The sequence below is a fragment of the Mytilus trossulus genome, chromosome 7 (genome assembly GCF_036588685.1).
Source record: "Mytilus trossulus isolate FHL-02 chromosome 7, PNRI_Mtr1.1.1.hap1, whole genome shotgun sequence".
Classification (NCBI taxonomy): Eukaryota; Metazoa; Mollusca; class Bivalvia; order Mytilida; family Mytilidae; genus Mytilus; species Mytilus trossulus.
Window position 1 is genome coordinate 64,113,613 of NC_086379.1, and position 23,337 is coordinate 64,136,949.

General features: G+C 31.8%; 2 protein-coding genes across 2 annotated transcripts; one reads left to right on the forward strand and one right to left on the reverse strand.

The window, feature by feature from the left end:
* Positions 1-4,114: 4,114 nt before the first annotated feature.
* Positions 4,115-5,978, forward strand: LOC134727212 (uncharacterized). Its single transcript, XM_063591593.1, has 2 exons — positions 4,115-4,281; positions 5,418-5,978. Exons 1-2 carry the CDS (start codon positions 4,220-4,222, stop codon positions 5,839-5,841), a joined length of 486 nt encoding a protein of 161 aa, XP_063447663.1. The 5' UTR covers positions 4,115-4,219; the 3' UTR covers positions 5,842-5,978.
* A 14,373-nt stretch (positions 5,979-20,351) lies between these two features.
* LOC134725552 (histone H3.3A) lies at positions 20,352-22,886 on the reverse strand. Its single transcript, XM_063589466.1, has 3 exons — positions 22,724-22,886; positions 21,454-21,744; positions 20,352-20,792 (listed from the first exon to the last, which is right to left on the reverse strand). Exons 2-3 carry the CDS (start codon positions 21,733-21,735, stop codon positions 20,664-20,666), a joined length of 411 nt encoding a protein of 136 aa, XP_063445536.1. The 5' UTR covers positions 21,736-21,744; positions 22,724-22,886; the 3' UTR covers positions 20,352-20,663.
* Positions 22,887-23,337: the final 451 nt, after the last annotated feature.

Sequence of the window (23,337 nt, forward strand, 5' to 3'; positions counted from 1 at the left end):
GATATTGACATTGATTTTGTGTCAGAAACTCATATAATGACAAAAATTTGATCGCAATCCAAATTAGAGCTGTATCAAGCTTGAATGTGGTGTCCATACTTGTACCAACTATTCAGGGTTTGACTTCTGCGGTCGTATAAAGCTGCACCCTGCAGAGCACCTGGTTGGTTATGATCTTGAATATAATAATAGATAGAGATAAACTGTAAACAGTTATAATGTTTAGCAAAGTAAGATCTTCAAATAAGTTAACATGACCAAAATGGTCAGTTGACCCATTGAGGAATTATTGCCCTTTATCATAAATTTTTAACAATTTTTGGTAAATGTTTTTAATCTTTTACAAAAATCATCTACTCTTTAAGTAAGAAAACTTGTCCATAATCATTATTAGGGCATCTAGTTTAAAAACTGTTTTCAATAACCCTACCCGTGAACAAAGATGGTCGATATGGCAAAAAATAGATCATCATGGTAAAATACTGTTTTTGGCTCAGATCTCTGAAACTAATTAAACATTTAGAGCAAATCTGAAAGGTTTAAATTGTTCATTAGTTCAAGATCTATCTGCCCTGAAATTTTCAGACCAATCAGGAAACCTGGTGTTGGGTTGCTGTCCCTGAATTGGTAATTTGAAGAAAATTTTGCAGCTTTTGGTTATTTTCTTGAATATTATTATAGATAAAGATAAACTGTAAACAGTAATAATGTTCAACAAAGTAAGACCTACAAATAAGTCAGCATGATCAAAATGGTCAATTGACCCCTTAAGGAGAAATAGCCCTTTATAGTCAATTTTCAACAATTTTCATAAATTTTGTAAATTTTTACAAAATATTTTCCACTGGGCCAAGTTCGTTAAAGATAGAGATAAAAGTAGGCAGCAAGAATTAACAGTAAAGTAAGATCTACATATACATCACCATCACGACATGAATCTATTTGTGTCCTTTGTTTAATATGCACATTGACCAAGGAGAGTGACACGGGCTTTTTAGAGCCTCTATAGTTATAATATGCATTCAAAATTGTTAGGGAATTCCTATAGTCGAAATTGTGTTCAGAAAACTTTTTAAACTGATAATTTTTTGCTCGGATTTTTACGAAAAAGGTCTGATTTGCTATTACGAAATGAGTGTCAAAATTAACGGTTGTACAACATTTACGGAATTGCCCATCAAAATGCATATATAATGCTTGGATTTTCACATAACAACCTGTGAACACTAAATTAGCTTCGTCAATTAATTAGACTGTTTGGTTTGTATGCATCAATTCTTTTGCCTCACTTAATAAACATATACAAGAGGGTTCCTTACTGTCACTCATGGCATGTCAGTTTTCTAGTATTAACTGAACTGAATTACAGTTAGTAATTACTAGTATGTGGAAGCTGAGATACGATGTATCATTCAGTTTCTATTTTTAGCTCACCTGGCCTAAAAGGCCATGTGAGCTTTTCTCATCACTTGGCGTCCATCGTCGTCGTCGTCTGTCGTCGTTAACAATTTTTCAAACATCTTCTCCTCTGAAACTACTGAATGGATTTGAATGAAACTTAGCAAGATTGTTCCTTAGATTATCCTGCACAAATTGTGTGCTTCGAAGTATAAATGTTCATTAGGTCAATATCTATCAGGCCTGAAATTTTCAGATGAATCAAACAAACCATTGTTGGGTTGCTGCCACTTAATTGGTAATTTTAAGGAAATTTTGCAGTTTTTGGTCATTATCTTGAATATTATTATAGATAAAGATAAACTGTAAACAGCAAAAATGATCAGCAAAGTAAGATCTACAACTAAGTTAATATGATCAAAATTTTCAATTGACCCCTTAAGGGGTTATTGTCCTTTATTGATAATTTTTCACAATTTGTTCATCATATTTGCTAACTTTAAAAAATCTTCTCCTCTGGAACTACTGAATGGATTTGAATGAAACTTAGCTTGGTTGTTCCTTAGATTATCCTGCACAAATTGTGTGCTTCGATTTTTGATCCGTAAAAAAACATGGCCGCCGTTACTTAAAATAGAACATAGGGGTCAAATGCAGTTTTTGGCTTAAATCTCAAAAACGAAAGCATTTAGAGCAAATCTGAGATGGGGTAAAAATGTTCATTAAGTCAATATCTATCAGCCCTGAAATTTTCAGATGAATCAAACAACCCATTATTGGGTTGCTGCCACTTAATTGGTAATTTTAAGGAATTTTTGCTGTTTTTGGTTATTATCTTGAATATTATTGTAGTTTATATAGATAAACTGTAAACAGCAAGAATGTTCTGTCAGCAAAGTAAAAATTACAAATAAGTCAACATGACCGAAATGGTCAATTTGACCCCCTAAGGAGTTATTGTCCTTTATAGTCAATTTTTAACAATTTTCATAAAAATTTTAAATTTTTATTAACATTTCCACTTTTGCTCATTATCTTGAATATTATTATAGATAAAGATAAACTTTAACTGTAAACAGCAAAATGACAATTTTTCACAATTTGTTCATCATATTTGCTAACTTTAAAAAATCTTCTCCTCTAAAACTACTCAACCAAATTCAACCAAACTTCAACTGAATGATCAGTAGGGTGTATAAAATAAAGTTTGTGCTTTATTTTTTATTTCGTCAAAAAAACATGGCCGTCATGGCTAAAAATAGAACACAGGGTAAAATGCAGTTTTTGGCTTATATCTCAAAAACTCCAGCATTTAGAGCAAATAAGACAAGAAGTTAAAGTATTTATTAGGTCAAGGTCTACCTGTCCTGAAATTTTCAGCCGAATTGGGTAGCTGATTTTTCAGGTATAATGCCCCTTAATTGATGATTTCAAAGAAATTTTGCAGTTTTTGGTTATTATCTTGAATATTATTATAGATACAGATAAACTGAAAATAGCAAAATTGTTAAGCAAAGTAAGTTCTACAAATAAGTCAATTTGACCAAAATTGTCAATTGACCCCATAAGGAGTTATTGTCCTTTAAAGACTTTTTTCACAATTTGTTCTTCATGTTGACTTACTTTAAAAAATCTTCTCTTTTGAAACTGCTGTATCAATTTCAGCCAAACTTAGGCTAAATGAGTTTCAGAGTATCTAGTATAAATTTTATATTTCATTTCCTTGTATGTCAGAAACATAGCTCCTATGGCTAAATTAGAACATAGGAGAAAATGATTTTATTTTTGCTTTTGAAGAAAAGAGGACAATTCAAAGAACATTTAAATAAATTGAAAAGCCAAAATAATCATTGATGAGAGATTTAACAAAAAAAATTAAGGTGAGCGATTCAGGCTCTTGAGAGACTCTTGTTATAAAACCGGAACCCCTAAAACAAATCTTGTGTGTGTCCATTAACGAAATTCCCCAATAAAAAAGAGTAGAAGATAGATGAAGTCAAAATAAGGATAAATATTTGACGTATATCAGTGATGAATGTAGGGTGTACATGCCAAACAGTCGGTGCATGAGCATCTGCATCTTACAGACAGTCATGGGCGCCTGTCAGGTATGTTAGGAAATTGTAGTTTTTGGTTAATATTGGATACCATTATAGTATCTAATAATATCTTATAGTTAATAGTATTAATTATGATTTTAACCGTATTTGCCATGATTTGCAAAGCATCAGTAAATACAGGTGGGCGACACAGGCTGTTGAGAGCTTCTAGGTTTTTTTTATGTAACTGGCTTTTTTACCATCCTTCGTGTTATAGTTTCCATTGGATAGTCAAGACTTGCAAAGTCTTTACCCTTTTAATATGTCAACGGCATACCTGCCAAGTTTTCAAAATGCCCATGGGGGTTTTGCGTGCAAGATGGCTGCCGTACTCCTAAAAAACCTTCAAGGGGGCCTTCAAATACAGTGTAATGTTGTTTTTTGGCTTCTTCATACTTTAATAAGCCTCAATTCATTGTAAAATTAATAGTTTTTTTTTAAATTTTGAACAAAATTGCTCTTTGAAATTTCAATTTGGGAGCCTCCATGGGGGAAATCCCCCGCAAATAGTGACAGTTGGCAGGTATGCAACGGGATGACACTACACAAGTTAACAATTTTCACTAATGGGCCGAATGGTAAAAAGGGTCGAAAGGTTACCGATAGCTGAAGTCATCCCAATTCGAATGTTTCTCTCCCCGTTCTTTAAGAGCCCGAATTCTAGTTTCGTAATGCGTTTTGACAAAATTTATACTTAAATCTGACAACAATTCAGCCGCACTATGTCTTTTTCCAGTAGGGTATCTAGCATCAAACCCTTCAAGTGTTTGCAGCTCATTCCAAGGTAAAGTATGATACTATTTGTGTAATATCCGCCGGTTGCAACATCAAATGTCACATGTAATGATGTACAATAAACAAGGTCATAAATTATCGTCATTATGCATACTAAGCACCTTATATTTACACTAAAGACTAAAAGTTAGTGGTTTCACAATTATTGAGTGCTAAGGATCAAGCCCCACCACAATATGTAAGATTATCCACCCATACATATATATATCTATTTGAGTATTGATACATTATATGTTATAATTTGAACCAGGATTTGTATAGTAGCATTTCTATAAAAATCCTTGATTTTAACAACTTGATTATAATAATGCAATCATATACATGATCAATATAAGCACTAAATGTGCACCATAATTCAGTTACCTTGTTAATGTTTTGTAACCCCCATTGACATAAGGCCTGGTCAGTTGTCTGCAACTCCTGACCATTATTAGAAGATGATGATGGTGACTGTCACAGTTTCAAATGTATGATGCCAAAGAGCAAAAATAAATAATGTTGTATGACATCAATAGCTGAAGTGAATTTGTTTTCTTCATGTTCTGTATGACTGCACTGACATATTATCTGTACTTTATTTATGGTTATTTTATTCAGTTAAGATAATTTGATCCAAGGATTGTAACAGGCTATTATAATTCTTGGTTTTCATAAATAGTTTCTAATGGCTTACATGTACTTTTTATAAATTGTGACTCATATCACATCTTCTTATCCTGTTTTATCGGACCACAGATGAATTATCACGTTGTGATTGGTTAAACACCGTCACGTGGTGACCCCCTAGGAGACCGTATGGGGTTAGTAAGTTTCATACGGGGTTCATGACGCGATAATAGCGACGTCATCTATTAATGTTGTTGTGTTTCATTGTTTATTTTTCAACAAAACGCCGCAAAAAAACTCCAGCGTCCGATAAATTCGTTATACGGTTAACTACTGACCCCCTACGGATCCATAGAGGGTGAATAAAATTCATAGGGGACTCCGCCTCCGGCCTCACCCCCTATGGATTTTACTAACCCTCTATGGATCCGTATGGGGTCAGTAGCGAACCATATAACTTATAATATCTATCTACTAACTCAGACATGTGCATATTAAGATTAAATAATTCTTTTTCAGAGTTATTTGCAGAGGAAGTGGTATTCACAGTTCAGCTAATCAAGTTTTACGAAGACAGAAGTTTGATACAGTGAAATTCTGCAAAAGAAATGCATCAACACAGAGTAGTGTATTGGAAACAGTAAATTACCTGATATGGACCCCTGTTTATCAACCATTAAGTGTTTTGTTGAGCTGTGCTGCATACATTATTTATTTCTATTATCTTAAAGAAGACCTATCAAATGTTGAATCAAATTTTAGAAAGATAATCTATGAACAAATTGATCCAGGAAACGAAGAGTATCAGGAAGAGATTCATTTACGGAATTATATCAGATTACGTATCTATAACAACCTACCAACAGATGACTACGAGAAAAGATTAACACAGCTTGTGAGGGAAAGGAAAGCCAAACAAAGTCAAAGATTTGAAAGCCAATGAACTGGGGCAATGGTATGACAATATGATACATATACATGTAAATTAAATGACTTTCTTTATACAAATGTTTTTCTTTACAATTTTGTAGTACTAATTTATTTTGGTAACTTCAGCATGAACATAATAAATAAATGTATCATTTGTTAGTACTACATGTATAGATGTACTGTAATTTTTATGTAAAATATAATTTTTTGAAAGAAAATGAAGTAGTTGACAACTTGTATTATTTATTATAAAAAAAGAAGATGTGGTATCACTGGTATGATTGTCAATGAGACAACTCTCCCCTAGAGACCAAAATGACACAGAAATTAACAACTATAGGTAACTGTATGGCCTTCAACAATGAACAAAGCCCATACCACATTGTCAGCTATAATAAAAGGCTCCAAATGACAATGTAAAACAATGGCCTTTATTTCTTCAAATTTGAATAAAAGTTTATCTGCCACTGATTTGAATATTGGTGTTGGACAGTTTATAAACAACTAAGATGTGTTAAAATAGCCAATGAGACAACTCTATACCTGGCACCAAATGACAAAGTTTGATTGTTGTTTCAACACTATCCGTAATTTGCTATTTCGTGGTGGTCAGTTTTTGTTGGTGAAGAAAGCCAGAAGGCCTGATAAAACCACTGAAAATGAAAAACATATAAACAACTATAGGTGACTGTGTTGCCTTCAACAATGAACAAAACCCATACCCTGTTGCTAACTAAGTTTCTCTCATCCTAAAATGTTGTGACAATTATTAATTGCTGATCTGATATCATAGGGTTAGAAGTAATTATGAACCTCCTACAATAGTTGCAGGGCATTATGTTTCTGGTCTGTGTTTCCTTTCGTTCATCTATCTGTCCCGCTTCAGGTTTAAGTTTTGAAACTTAGTACACATGTTCCCTATGCTATGATCTTTCTAATTCAAATGCTAAATAAGAGTTTTTATCCCAATTTCATGGTCTACTAAACATAGAAAACGATAGTGGGAGTGGGGAATCCGTGTACTGTAGACATTCTTGATTTGCTTATGTGTCATGATACTTCACTGTTAAGTGACCGATATTACATGTAGAATCTTTTGTATTCAATTTACTGTTATACAATTTAAATAACTGTTGTTAAGTTCTTTGTGTGTACACTTAGATGGAAAATAGCATTGCAGCATCGGTGAATTAATCTTGTCCAGCACACCAAAAAATGTCAATGGCAGCCCTTTATTCTGAAAACCCTTATATGCTTACACCTCAATAGTCTATCCGTCATATTAATCCCCTAATAGTATAACACTCCAACACCCTGATAGTCAAACACTTAAATATTTAGACAATGATTAATCCCTTGTTATATTAGAAAACACAACAAGAGTTCATTTAATATTTTGTGTGGGTTTAGACCATGTCATGGATGTCAAGCCACACTTCTAGACTTTTATAGGTTTGGAGAGAGGCATTTGATAAAAATCATGAGATAACCACAGTTTTAAGTTGCCTTTTCAAATATTTGATTGCTTACTTCATAATTTAAAACTACTAAAGTTTTACATGACAAATTGTCCTTTTTTATGTTTCTTCTTATCCATGCATATTAAAATCCAAAGGAAAACAAAAAAGTTGGAATATATAGATCTAAAAATTAGTTGAGCTGACATTCATAAAGGTATGCAACAGGGTTCTATTCTTGGACTTCTTTCGATTACCACTTTTATAAATTAAAACGATAGTGTTTATATTATTAAGCAGAGCTCATAATATAACTACGCAGCTGACAACACATTATTTTTCTGTTTATTTTATTAAGCAGAGGTCATAGTATAAACTACGCAGCTGACAACACCTTATTGTTCTGTAGTCCTGATTTTTACAAGCTAATATATCTACATTAAAAGATGCACCCAAACAAATAATGTTTATAAAATGCACTTGCTTATCCTAACACATTCCAGACTTTTGGAAGACTTTATACCTGCCATGCCATATTTGTGAGAACAGCTGTCATTGCAGTTTAGTTTGTCTATATGTGCACCATTGATGCAAGCGATTGGATAGAATGTAAAATCCTTAAACACCGGAAACAGTGAAAAACTTGTTACAAATCAAAGTGCTTGTGATATTCAGCACAGTCCCACTGAACTTCAAAGTTCCATATTCTGCAATGTGAACATTGCTTTTTTCTGTCAAAGTTCAAAGCATGGAATACATTTAGGCAATACCTTGAATCAAAGCTAGATCGAAGTTGTGTTACAAAGGCTACTTCTCAATGTATTTGCCTCAATCATGATAGCAAAATGTTATGGTAAAATAACACATTTTCATCAGTTGAGACCATTTTGGAGACCTATCAGATTCATCATAACTGGCGTGCTCGTATGGGTACTCTACATGTCTCTGTTGTATTATATTGAGAATCGACTCAGATATCATCAGTAAATTATATAAATAGAGTGTATTCCATGGCCATGTTCATTCTCCTTCCCTAACTAACAAGAAATGATCCTCAGATTTGTATTTGTATGGCAAAGTTTGCTTCATCCGACATGACTGTGACATGCCATACTTACTTCGCGGATCGGATCATCCAGCGAGGAGGGGCCCTGTCCCCTTTTTTTCGTGGGAAACTGAATTTGGTTGATTATATAGGTAATACCCGAAGCCTGACCCCCAGAAAAGTTCTGGCTCTGCCACTGCATACCTTGTAGAGAGTATAGCAGATTTTCTATGACAAGGGATTTCCTTTCTAAGGCACAGGGACCCGGTTGGCAGATTTAAATTAAAAATCTAGTTATTTTAATCAGAGACATATAATACAATAGACCACTTTCGAGTTCATCCGTCACCGGAAAAAACTCGTCAATTATACGCGCCTTTATCACCGTCATTTGTGCGTTTAGGGGCATCTTCACGGGTTACACTAATGACTGGACCGAATGACAGGACCGAATGACAGGACCAAATGAAAAATGCTAATAACTTTTTCGTTTCTTGAAGGATTGATCTCAAATTTGAAATATAATAAGGTTTCATCATTTGATATATAGATTTAAGAAGAAAAAAAAAAAAAAAATGTAAGAAACTTTAAAAAACGTGACATGACCAATTCTGATAATGACAGGACCAACAGGACCAAATAAAAATGCTAATAACTTTTTTTATTTTTCAACGAAATGATCTCAGATTTCAAATATAAAATGATATGTCATATTTTGACACCAAAATGTTATAAAAAATGTAAATTTATTTTCAAAAACTTTCAAAAACGTGACATGACCATCGCTGGCTGACAGGACCATCTTGGACAATGACCGGACCAGATGAAATTGCTAATTTCTCTTTTGTTTCTCAAAATATTTTTCTGAAATTCGAAATATAATAAGATTTCATCATTTGATAAATAGATTTAGGAAAAAAAAATTAAAAAAAATTGTAAGAAACTTTAGAAAACGTGACATGACCAACTCTGATAATGACATGACCAACATCGACAATGACAGGACCAAATCAAAATTCTAATAACTTTTTTATCTTTCAAAGGAATTCTCTCAGATTTGAAATATAAAATGATATGTCATATTTTGAAACAAAAATGTTATAAAAAATATAAAAAGTTTAAACGTGGCATGACTATCGCTGACTTACATAACAAACCTCGACATTGACAGGACCAGATGAAATTGCTAATTACTTTTTATTTCTAATTTAAAAAAAATTCTCTGAAATTTGAGATATAATCAGATTTAAGCATTTTATAGATAAAGATAGGAATAATATAGGAAAAAAATATTAAACGTTTGCTGTAATGTGACCTCGACAAGGACAGGACCAAATAAATATGCTATTCACTTTTCAAATTTGAAAAGAAATTATGTCAGATTTAAAATATAATAAGATCTCATCTTTTAATACATCAATTTTGCGAAAACATGAAATAACTAAAGTTTTTCTATAGAAATCCTGGTTGAAATTTATAAAAATAATTTTAAAAAAAGCACACATTGAGATTGAATGAATAAGTTTTAAGAAAATAAGGGAAAAAAATAACTTGGGGGAAAACGTTAGGTCTGCGAACTCCCAACGCGTTATTTGAACTTTTTATTGGTAAATTGTTGAGCTTGAGAAACTTTGTAGATTTATATATTTCTGTGAAAGTCTATCCTACTGTTTAGTACAACTATATGTTTATTTATCTAACTATGTATTTGGTTTATGAGAATAAAGATCATTCATTCATTCATTCAGAATACTTTGTATATTAATTACCGGTCATAATCTGACACATCTGAAAACAATTATAAGGTAACAAACAAAAGGTGTGACATAAGCCATAAATAAGTTGATAAATCCAATAAAGATTGTGATGACAGTAATTAAAATCACATAGATTCAATATTTTATTAAAGTCACTACTTGCAATACATAATATACAGTACATACAGAGTATATACACAATATAAAACAGACACTACACAAATATAAATTACAAGTACCATTCTATTAAGAATTATGAGAGACTATAAAACCATTTCTATATAAAACTAGTTAAAATACATACGATTATTAAAATCATTTCATTTTAAGAATATAAAAAGGTATTTCTTCTACTTAAAATATCAAAGCAGGTTTTGGCAACCATATCTTAACAATTAATGTTTTTTAAATAAATAAACAAATTTATCATCATCAGACAAATCATTAAAATCTACATTTTAATAGCTTCGCTATATAAACAAAAGCGCAAATCTGCATATAAAGGACATGATAGTATTACATGTTTTTCGTCTTCTATGTTATCATAACACATAAAACACACTCTTTCGTCTACATTTTTATTTTCATACCGCCCTGTTTCAATTCTCAACGGAGCTACTCCGCATCCGCACATAATATTTCATGTCGTTGTTTTATTAATATTTTCAGAACAGTAAATAATTATTTCCATGTATGCTTGAGTATATGCAGGGTATATCTTAATAGTTTCCCCCCTCATAATAAATAAATAAATAAACATGTCTTGAAGTATGCCAGACTCTTGCATGCATGATTTCTTGGTAGTTTTAAATATTTTCATAAAATATTATGTAACTGAATCAAACATTTTCACGGACTTCTTTAAAAAGTTTGATACCTTTCCAAAGTGGCTTAAATTGGGCTTCCTGATGTCAAGAAATATTATGATGATTATTCAATAAATCTTAATTAATTTATAGTTTAATGAACTATCAACTGATTACATAAAATTGAGAATGGGAATGTGTCAAAGAGACAACAACCTGACCATAGAAAAATAAAACAGCAGATAATATATCATATATAAATTTTTCAACAACAGCAGATATTATAACATATAAATATTTCTTGAAAGATCTCTTTAAATATAGTGAGCACTCGTGTTTTTTTGTCCTGTGACTCTCTGTCAACATACGTTTAGTAGCTAGGTCGAGATATTTAACCACCATAGAATATATTTTCCTGAATTTATAAGATATATCTTATTAATTATGGATCAAAATTGAACAATTTCAGTAAAATAAGAAAGAAATTATGATATATCATCGGCCAGATCATAGCTGATGATGGTCAGGTCACACAACCACAAGCTTTCAATACGTTTTTTATTATAGTTTTCTTTATATGATGTGCAAAATGGTCTAAATTGTCATTATTTCAAATTTGAGAGGAATATTCTGACAAATGTTATGCATAATTAGCATTTTTATGTTGTCCTGTCATTAATTGCGAGGATTGTCCTGTCATTGACAACATTTACCAGGTCACAGTTCAGCAAGCTTTTTATACCTTTTTCTTATATGTATGTATAAAATGGTATAATCTTTACTTCTGAGTATTCTTCACATATTTTGAATTTCATAGAAATATTTTGAGAAATAAAAAACAAATTAGCGATTTCATCTGGTTCGGTCATTGTCGAGGTTGGTCCTGTCAGTCAGCGATGGTCATGTTACGTTTTGAAAGTTTTTGAAAATAAATCTAAACTTTTTATAACATAAATATTTCAAAATGTGACATATCTTTTTATGTTTCAAATCTGAGATAATTCCTTTGAAAAATAAAAAAGTTATTAGCACTTTTACTTGGTCCTGTCATTGTCAAAGTTGGTCCTGTCATTATCAGAGTTGGTCATACACGTTTTCTAAAGTTTTTTAAATATTTTTTTATTTTAATTTCTTAAATCTATTTATCAAATGATAAAATCTTATTATATTTCAAATTTCAGAAAAATACTTTGAGAAATAAAAGAGAAATTAGCAATTTTATCTGGTCCGGTCATTGTCGAGGTTGGTCCTGTCAGCCAGCGATGGTCATGTCACGTTTTTGAAAGTTTTTGAAAATAAATCTATATTTTTTATAACATTTTTGTTTCAAAATATGGCATACCATTTTATATTTCAAATCTGAGATAATTTCTTTGAAAAATAAAAAAGTTATTAGCATTTTTATTTGGTCCTGTCATTCTCGATGTTGGTCCTGTCATTATCAGAATTGGTCATGTCACGTTTTCTAAAGTTTCTTACAATTTTTTAATATTTTTTTCTTAAATCTATATATCAAATGATGAAACCTTATTATATTTCAAATTTGAGATCAATCCTTTAAGAAACGAAAAAGTTATTAGCATTTTTCATTTCGTCCTGTCATTCGGTCCTGTCATTCGGTCCAGTCATTAGTGTAACCCCATCTTCACTTCCGTTCCAATGCTGAGCGAGTGGTTGGAAAACTATAGTTCTGTATTGTACGAATTATTCGGCAAATTCAGTGGCGGATTCAGGGGGGGGGGGCGTAGAGGGCGTACGCCCCCACTTTGCTCGGACTTTTTTTTTTTTTTTTTTTTGTAAAATGATTAATCAGACTAGACTTCGTGAACTTTGCCATTTCCCGAGTATTTAATTTGTATACGACAATTCTTTACTTATGAAGATATTTTTCGCTGGTATTTACTGACTGTCAAAGTCATGTGCTTTGTTATGGTGGAGTTGACCAGTGCGTTGAAAAAACGTCACTCGGTCATTTTGAAATTCAAATTACAGTAATATACATTACTTAGGCTGAGGATGTCATGACAATCAGAACACCTTCAAAGCGACACAGGATTGAGCAAGAACGTATTGACTTCTGTTTCACTATTCGGATTTCCACCAAAAAGAAAGTAATAGTAAATACTCTAAAGACTATTATACTCTCATGAAAAAAAAGTTCCACAATATTATTTACATACGAAAACATGTCTAACCCCAAATGCCCCAGCCTATTTTATATTTTATTAATAACAAAGTTGAATAAGGATCCCCAGTCAGTATTAGAAAGATTTCAAGTCTCAGGTACGAAGCATTTGATTTGAGGAGGCAGTCTGAGATATTTGAGAGAAAAAAAATGTCTCTGATTCTTGCCTTAAACAAAAATTCTGGCCGTATCTGGATTGAAAAAATAGTCTTCTCCACTTTTTTGCTATTAAAAACGAAAATTTCCAACATAATTATTTAGCATTTACTGAACATGATGAATAAAAACGGGCGTATTTTTTTGTGGCCGGGGTTTGCATGTCTGACCGGAATGTCTGTTTCGCCGGACTTATATATATTGAATACTTTTTTTCAAGACCAGACTGTAACCTGCCTGCTGGATGTGACCTTTATGTCTCCATTTGTCGACCGTCATTCATAACTTTGTTGTCATTTCAGACACTTTCGTAGTCTTTGGTGGATTTGGAACCCTCACTTCGGTTCCCTTAGTTATGTTGAGTGAAACATAATTAGTCACATATTTTGATAAAAACTGCTTGTTTGTCTTTTTTAACTCGTGTCGGTCGTATTGTAAATTTCAACGAATTTCCATGTCTATTTTTTACTGACAAGTCCTACATCAAATATATCAGTACATAGCTTTAGATCAATACTATCATTTTATGATAGACAATTTTAAAATAGGGAGAAAACAGCATGAAAAATGTCCAACCCTTACACTTTACAGCAACTATGAAATATACATGCCCCACGCCAGGAACCGTTTAAATAGTGCATATTACACTTATTTTTATGTTTTTAGCCCAAAAAAGGTCTCAAAAAAATTTCGCCTCGCTCCGCTCGGCGAATTTTATAATCTTCGCCCCCCTTTCCAAAATCCTGGATCCGCCCCTGAAATTGAATTCTCAAAAATGATAATCAACACTGCTGTCATTAGGGAATTGTCAGTAAGTACCTACAAAGCAACCATTAATTCTAGTTTATCCTGCATAATGACGATCACTAAGATTCAAGTTTTTATTTCTCAAGACCCTTAACCAGGGTATGTGAACAAATACAATTGAATACAATTTAACACAATATAACAAAATAGGTTGATTAAATGAACAAGTTAACATATATACATGATATACATTTCCAAATATATGGAAGACGAACATATTATATAAACAGTAACTTCAATCATTTTACTAAAGAAAGTATGATTTTACAAAATTTTGCAGCTTTGAATATTACATTATAATTGTCTGAGTTAAACAAAGCATGAAAGTTATCAACATTTGGATTTGTAGTGAATTCTTTTGGCAATAACATTTTCCTCTCGTTTTTGAAATAAGAACATTGGAATAAATAATGAAATTCATCACCTAATGAGTTACAGTCACAAATATCACAAATTCTATCATCTCTTGCTATTCCCCAAAACCTGCCCTTTTCAACTGGCAGTTTATTATTAACACATCTAAAATTACATAAAGATTTCCTTAAATCTGTAGGAAGTTCTATTAAATATTTTTCAAAACAATGCTTTCTTTTAAAAATTCTATAATTGAGACATTTAGGTGATTCATACACAGTAGCACACCATTTCTGCTTAAATTGGTCACATAACCTTTGCTTTACAATCTTAGCTAGGTTGACAGATTTAGACACATTTTGAGTTAACCAATATTCAGAACAACCACATTCATTTAGAGTATTTTCAACACAACGTATCCATTCTGAATGGTACATATTTCTGTTATGCATGGTGTATAACAATTTATACAAAATAGATGAAATCTTATCTTGCTTACTACACATGAATCTTTTCCATAGACCAAATTGCAATCATCCTACTTTTAATAAATACATCAATAGGATATCTACCTAGTTCTCCATATATAATACAATTTGGAGTTGACTTCTTAACATTTAAAATAATCTTATAAAATTGTAAGAATAAAGATTCAACAGTATTATTGTTACTATAACCCCACACTTCACACCCATATAACAATATAGGTGCTACCATTGTGTCAAACATTTGTAATTGCAAATCAATAGGCAATCCTAGACTTCTACATTTTCTTAACATACTGTACATGGCTTTTCTACCTTGTTCTAACAATTTATTCTGGTTATTTTTAAAGGAACCGTTATACATAAATATAATACCTAAATAAGCAAAATCATCAACAATATTCAAAACCTCCCCATTCAGTGTAAATACAGGTTTATCAGGGGATTTACGTTTCCTAAATACAACAACTTTTGTTTTTGTAGCATTAATTTAAAGTTTCCAAGTCTTACAATATAAATACATGGAATTAAGTGCAGCTTGTAACTCAGCCTTAGATTCAGCAAGTATAACAGTGTCATCAGCATATAATAATAGATACAATCTTAAATAGACAGAAATTTCATCAGTATCAAGAGCAGTATGAACAGCATTACAAACATCTGACAACCCATCATATGCATTAGATACAAACTGGACTAAATCATTAAGAAACAGCGAAAAAAGTACAGGCGACAGGTTTTCTCCCTGTCTTACACCAACATTACTTTGAAAATAATCTGACATTTGACTACCCTGTCGTACACAAGATTTAGCATTTTCATACATAGCATGTACAATATTAAACATTTTACCATCAATACAGTTTTGCAGTAACTTATTCCATAAAGCTGTTCTATTAATGGAGTCAAAAGCCTTGCGATAATCAATAAAGGCACAATATAGTGGTTTATTCTTGTGTAAGTACAAATCAATTAAACATTTAAGATTGAATATATGATCATAAGTTCCATAATTCTAAGACGCTTGATGAACGTATATAGTGCAGGGATACAGGCGACCCCCTCTATCTGGTAAATGACGTCATAAAGGCGTGTATAATTGACGAGTTTTTGCCGGTGACGGATGAACTCGAAAGTGGTCTATTGTATTATATGTCTCTGTTTTAATACATGATTTATATATTTATTATCGAATTTAATATATATTTTTAAGTTCACTCCATATATCGACCTGTCAGCCCCTTTAAAAACCCTGCTAATAAAATTTAATAAAATGCTTCGCCGAGTGCAGCCTGGTACGGTTTCAAAGAATGAATACCGAACATGCAGTTGGGGCAAGTTTGGACACCATATGCAAGCTTGGTTCTGTCTGGTTTAGGTTTGTGATGAAATTTTCGACATATGGACTAAATATTGGTTTCTGACCAAAAGAAATATGGTCAAAGATCATACAAATATGAAATGGGAGTGGACATTTAATCAATTAGTTTGGTCTGATCAAGGATCTCACTATACAAATCCTTGGTCTGGTATGCAAAACCTAACAACATGGTAAGAATATAAAAATCACCAAAAAAAATAGTTGATATCAAACAAAGTTAAAACTCTCAATATACAAGAAGATTCAGCATATCATGGAGCCGTATACGTAAGAATTCAATTTTTGATGAAATCAAACACAGTTTTCAGTTGAAGATGACGCAATATACTGTGCTGTATCACAATACAATACACTCTACAAATTGTGTTAAGAGCCTACACACTTTCTTAATTAGATATAGAGTGCTGTCTCATTGGCACCCATACCACGTCTTCCTATATCTATCAGAATTTTATGTGCTAACAGCCTAAACGTAACAATTTAAGCTATAAAATGATAAGACTGTTAACCTGATAAGCTGTAAAGTGTTTGGACCAGAAACGGGTTTAGCTGAAAAGTGCTTAGCGCCGCCGTTTGTCCTTTGTTGATGTCTTATACATAGTTTTATTTTATTATATTTATAACACTTGTTACATATCTTTTATTGTGTGTGTATTGCATATGTTATTGTTTATAATAATATTGTCTGTATCATATGCCCTCCTCCTGGGGCCCTAATTTGGTAAATAAAAATATTCTATTCTATTCTATTCATAGTTACCCTATTTTATCAGGAAAACATATATATTATAAACTATATTATGAAATGAGAATAGAAAAAGTGCTCATGATTTTAGAATCGAGAAAGAAATAAAAAGTACATAGAGAGAAATCAACGTCTATGTCATCACTGCTTATCACCAAGGAATTGTATACATATATTTTAAAAATATACAATTTCTTGTTATCACATGGATCAAATTCTATTGAAGATGAGACCAATTTTACAGTAATTTGTCCTTTATGTAATGAACAGAGGAAATTATTATTTGTTTAAGTTAACACTTTTTGTACTAATTTTAAAGAACTACCTAATAATAAGAAATATTTCTGGCTGTTCACAAATGAGCATTTGCCAACTCTCATGTGCCTAGGAAATTACAGTATTCAAATTCAAATATTTTATTGGACAAAGCACATATGATACAATGCGTATTCCAAGATATAAACACATTAAACATGACAATTTATGCAAATACAACATAAAGAAAACATTTGAAGTACCAATTATATATATAATATCACAGTATTACATAGTATTATACTTATGGTAGACCAACTGACATTAGATTATTATTACGAGCTTCAAAAGCTTGACTTAAACAACTACATATGTGTCTGGTGTTAACTAGATTTACTGGATTAAGTAAATAGATCGTTGATTTAATATCATCATCATTATTAAGGTTTTTGAAAATATCAAACTTCTCTCGAAGGTCTTTATATAGAGGACAATGTAAAAGAAAATGAACTTCAGTATTAACGGTTTAGAAATAAGATCCTGATGTAAACAAAATATATGAAATAATATTTTATTGTTGTAAGATTTATAGTCTCTGATCCTGTCCATAACGTAATAGTATGGTATTTGTTTTCTGTTTTGCTTTTTCCAATCATGTTTTGTTGTAAAATGATGCCCTTTATGGGTTCTTGGTTAGATTAATTAAATTCTTATCTTAAATATACTATTCCCAGATAATATATAAAAAAATTACACAATCTGTTTAGGGGGGAATTGGGGACATATTTTAAATCTTGAAGAATATAATAATAATCCTCTCCCCACCAGATACAGAGAAAAAAATCTTCGCCGGGCGCCGCCTGATACGACCGCAGATATCGAACCCAGACAGGCGTCAGTTGTGGCAAGTTTGTTCAGAATACTTTAGCTTGATACTATTTGTATTTGGATTGTTCAATTTTATGACTTAATGTAGATTACCGTCACAAAATAAATGTTGTCAATATAATTTACCTTTACCAAAATCAAAATCTAACATGGTTATATTCAGCACAAAAAAAAATCTAAGTTTAAGCACTGAACGGTAAAGATTGCTGCAATTTATTAGTCGGGAGTAACATTAAAAATTGCATTGCTTGTAGTTTTATGTAACAACCATGCTAGACAAAAGGAGGTAGCTTTTATTTAACGATGACTTTAACAATGACACCATTTATATTTAAGAACAGATATTTGATTCCTGCACCTTGCAAACGTCATGTAATTTTCTTGACTGTTCAGTGTGAGCCAAGGCTCCGTATTGAAGGCCGTACCTTGGCCTATAATGGTTTACAGATTTGTATTTATTTTCAAATGGAGATTTCTTGTTGTTACGCAATTGTAGATTTTTTACTACTGTCCAATACTATGCAATTAATAAATATTTCTTGATATATAATATAAGCGCAATTGATGATTGTTTTTGTGTTGCCAAATACTGGGTAATTGGAAGTGATAACATTTTTATTTCCAATTGAAGATTTCTTGCTGTTGCGCAATTGTAATTACTTGCTATTGAGCAATAGAAGATTTCTTGTTAAAATATTGTGCAACAAAAGTTTTTGAAAAATCTTGAAGAAAAAATCCTCCAAAAGTACCTCCAAACTAATTCCAAGCCTTTCCTTTGTGGTATGGGACCTTATATTACAAATTTCCTGAACGTTAAAACTCAATCCAAGCCTTCAAATACAGATTAGACCTTGTTGTACATTTGCATACACTATAACACAAGGTTGTGTCCTGTTATGCTTGTCTTTGGATACTTAGTACCATAATCCCCAAATTCAATAACAATCGTCCTTTTAAGGTTTGGATCATAATGGTTAAATTTTATAGATCCATTCACTTAAATGATGTGTACTACATAACAGGTCAGTAGCATATATGCATACTCAAGTATATGCACAAATGTTTGGGGGATAGTCAGTGGCCTGATCCTTGTGCTCTATTCATATACGCTGGTGTTAAACTGACAACATTATCTAAAAGTACAACTATCCTAATATGACGACAGCAGAAATAAGCAAGATCTTTTTAGTCATTTTATCAAATGTAGCACGTTTTTGTAAGTAAATACTCAGATGCATGTTTTATCTATACCATTTCATGATATTACCTAAGGGCTTAGTTATGTATAATTTTAGTCTACTGCTATTGTTTTTTTAAGAATGCATGTACTTATGTGTATTTTTTAATCATTTAAATGTTTGTTTTGATGTGTTCAGTTTAACACTTATCATGGTGGCACTTGTTTATGTTTATACTAACATTTTGCTTATTCCTGAACCACACGATTGCTGTGTTTATCCCATGTTCAACTATAGGTTTCATTACTACCCATTCGGAGTTTACATGCTGATGGTGATTTACAAAAAAATGGTCCTGGTAAAGTTCACCTCGTTTTTCTAAATGGCACTGTTTTGTGTCCAGTATTTTGTCAGTCAGATGGATGTGTATGTGTACATAATTTTGAGAGTGTACTTGGAATTTATAATGGCATGATAAGATAACTGGTATAAGCATATCACTAACAAGAGTAAAACTTGGAACCAGATCCTTCCAAACATTACAACTGGTCATTATCAAGTCTAAAACCAAGTCGATTAATAATGATTAAAGGTACAGGGCCATATATTTTGTGAAAATAAAAATAAAGTGGCTAATATGGATACAACTAAAATTGAGAATGGAAATGGGAAATGTGTCAAAGAGACAACAACCCAACCAAATAAAAAAACAACAGCAGAAGCAACTGCATACTTAAACCCATTGACCAACAATAAATGATTTCCTTCCAGATGACTAACTAACTTTAACTATTCATATATACTCAGCGGTCAAAAACAAAAAGCACAAGTTTCACTTCCACCACTTCTATAGACGAAGATCCATCATTTAAGGTGAATCGTTCTTTTTTCACTATAGTTCACTGATTTCCAATAAAACACAGTACACCATAAGTTCAAATACACCTTCCTGGAATCCACAGCATGCTATATTAATACTGAACTGTTTGTGGACTGCAGTCTTTCAATAATTACAAGTAACAGATAAGGGACTACATTTATTCATAATTTATTACAACATGAATGAGAGATGTCTTTTTGGAACTTTGTACATGAACAGTTAGAATGGAAAGAGTGAGAATATGTCTTTAATGTCTATTGTTTGTCCAAAAAGTCAACTAAATAATGCACACATACAGAAATGAAGAAATAAAAGTTAAAATGTCACACTGTCTACAGACAGGCATCATGATTTTCTTATTAAAATATTACTTCAAAACTATGATTGTAAAAAATAACTTTAAAAAACATGTCCAATGTCACAATGTTAAAACATATGATATGTCTGAGATGATGCTTATGCTCTCTCTCCTCGAATTCTTCTGGCCAGCTGAATGTCTTTAGGCATAATGGTCACTCTTTTAGCATGAATGGCACACAAGTTAGTGTCTTCAAACAAACCTACAAGGTATGCTTCACTGGCTTCCTGAAATATATATATTTCATTATAATTTGATCATATGTTAAGCATGCTACAAATGTAAATGTCATTACTTCCTGAATCTTGTATACAAAATATTCACTTAAAATACATACAGAAATTATTTACAACCTATTCACCAACACATGAACATAAATTACTCATTTAAATCATTTTCATCTAAAAGCAAGAAACATGACTAAAAGTTAAAAGAAAACAATACGAGTTTCCAGAATTCCAACCTACCCACCCTATTTTTCAAAATGATGTTACCGGAAACACATTTTTTTTGGCCTCTGCTCACTACAAATATGAATCTCGGTTTCAGCTGATTTTGAAGCTATTTAATAGTACTATAATAGGGTGTCATTGTCAGTCCAAAAGGAGTCACCAAATGACAAGACCTTTAATTTTACCCTCAATGGTATTATACTAAATTGAATTTTGACTTGGAAAGTAGACCTGGTGATCAAGTCAAGACAAAAAAGCCTGTTATTCAGCAGTTATGGTTTGTTATGTCTTACATGCATGTATTTGGTCACCCATTGGTAAAGCCTTTACAATGACATGTAGGTGTTTATTGCAGTGTCATTGGTCTCTATAGGAGAGTTGTCTCATTGGCAATCCTTCCACATGTGTTTTTATATAATTATTATAGTTGTTGTACCTGTAATGCTCCAATAGCTGCACTTTGGAATCTCAAATCGGTTTTAAAGTCTTGAGCAATTTCTCTCACTAATCGCTGAAATGGCAATTTCCTGATCAACAATTCTGTGGATTTTTGGTATCTTCTGATTTCTCTCAAAGCAACTGTTCCTGGCCTGTAACGATGAGGTTTCTTTACACCACCAGTAGATGGAGCACTTTTTCTTGCTGCCTTTGTGGCCAACTGTTTCCTAGGAGCTTTTCCTCCTGTAGACTTTCTAGCTGTCTGCTTTGTTCTTGCCATTGCTTATAACTGAAATTAAAATATAATGTATCATATCATCTCACGGCCATGATAATTTAACAAACATAACTAAATGACAGACAATTAATAACCTAATGGCAAAATTCAAATCTTTTCTTAAATTGACTGAAAAGGATTTTAATCAAAGGTTTTCCATTTAACTATAAAGTTGGCGAGTTTTTTTTTAAATTAACATCAACTACAGAACTATTTATCCTGCCTACCTATAAATAAAAACATCAAAGATACATGTATACCAACCTACCACTGTCTAACATTTCTTAATAATGTATCAAGATTTGAAGGGGTATCGGGACTGTTCGCCCATATAACATACTGATGAGCGATGTTTACTGTCTTTTTATTACTATCATATTATAACAAACAATTACAAGTATTCACTCCAACTGTCGAGATGCTTCGTTGACGAACAAAACTTGAACATTCTCAAGAGTAGGCAGATTTATTTAAAAATATTTAGTAATAGCCACAAAATATTGCATCATTAATTGAAACATTTTATTAATTTAAAGTTATTATTGCATGACGTTATCATGTTATTTCGAAACATGATTTGGTTTGGTCTAAAGAAAAGAATTTAATGTACTGGTTCATTCCAGTTGTAAACAAACAATGGCGGGATATCCCAGTTCTAAAAATAGAACTACGCGGTTCATTTTTTTTATTTCATTTAAGTTACAACGCTTACGTTCTTAATATTTGTGTTTTAGATTTAACAAATTTCAACATTAAGTAATAATTTACAAGTCTGAACTCATCTGAAAATTTCGTTACAACAAATGACAACCCGGTAACTTTTCTCGATAGACAATAATAACAAATAAAATGGCGACCAGAAACACATTTTACATTCAGAATGCTTTGTCTTGAAGATGTCTTCAATTAAATAGAGAAATATATAGCTTAACCACTGCTTTATTTGTTATTCTACTTGTTATAACAGTCAAAGGTTTTACACTTCTCTTACCTTCGAGGTAGTTTTGCAATTTGCCGCAATTTTTTTCAACTAAACAAATTGAGAATACGTAATGATGTATATTGAGTACAACGTCATTGTGAGAACTTTGATATCATTGGATAAGACTCTTTTCAGAGAAGGATCTTCATTGGTCAATAAATACAATATATCATTGGTCAAATTTTATTACTTTCTACATTTTGATTGGATTAAAAGCTCGCATTTTCATTGGGTCAATTTTGTACAACTTCAATCCGCTTTAGGATTTAGCAGTATCTTTATTTTCAAATAACAAAAATTGAATAACGTTTTTTTTTCACTCAAAATTATTCCAATTACCCTTAAAAGGTATAGAGAAATTTAAAAAATTAGAAAATTTTCACCCTTGATCACCCTTCCTTGTCATTGTTCAAACCGCTATATGTTAATATCATATTTTGCTGAGCTATTTTGATGACCAGCACAGTATATCATTTAATGATTATGCGGGCGAATGGTTATTTTTTCATGAATCAACGCGTATCCATTATATCATAGACATTAGATCTAGTTGTTACGTTTTATATTCAGAGTTAATAAAAATCATGCCTCCTTTTATCAACAATTCAGTTGAATCGATCAGC

Excerpts from the sequence above, each read along its gene's own strand:
- LOC134727212 (XM_063591593.1), top strand. The coding sequence starts at position 4,220 with ATGTCTTTTTCCAGTAGGGTATCTAGCATCAAACCCTTCAAGTGTTTG. Across the intron at positions 4,282-5,417 it reads TGTTTGCAGCTCATTCCAAG|AGTTATTTGCAGAGGAAGTG; the intron begins GTAAAGTATGAT and ends ATTCTTTTTCAG.
- LOC134725552 (XM_063589466.1), bottom strand. The coding sequence starts at position 21,735 with ATGGCAAGAACAAAGCAGACAGCTAGAAAGTCTACAGGAGGAAAAGCT. Across the intron at positions 20,793-21,453 it reads CAGCTATTGGAGCATTACAG|GAAGCCAGTGAAGCATACCT; the intron begins GTACAACAACTA and ends TATATATTTCAG.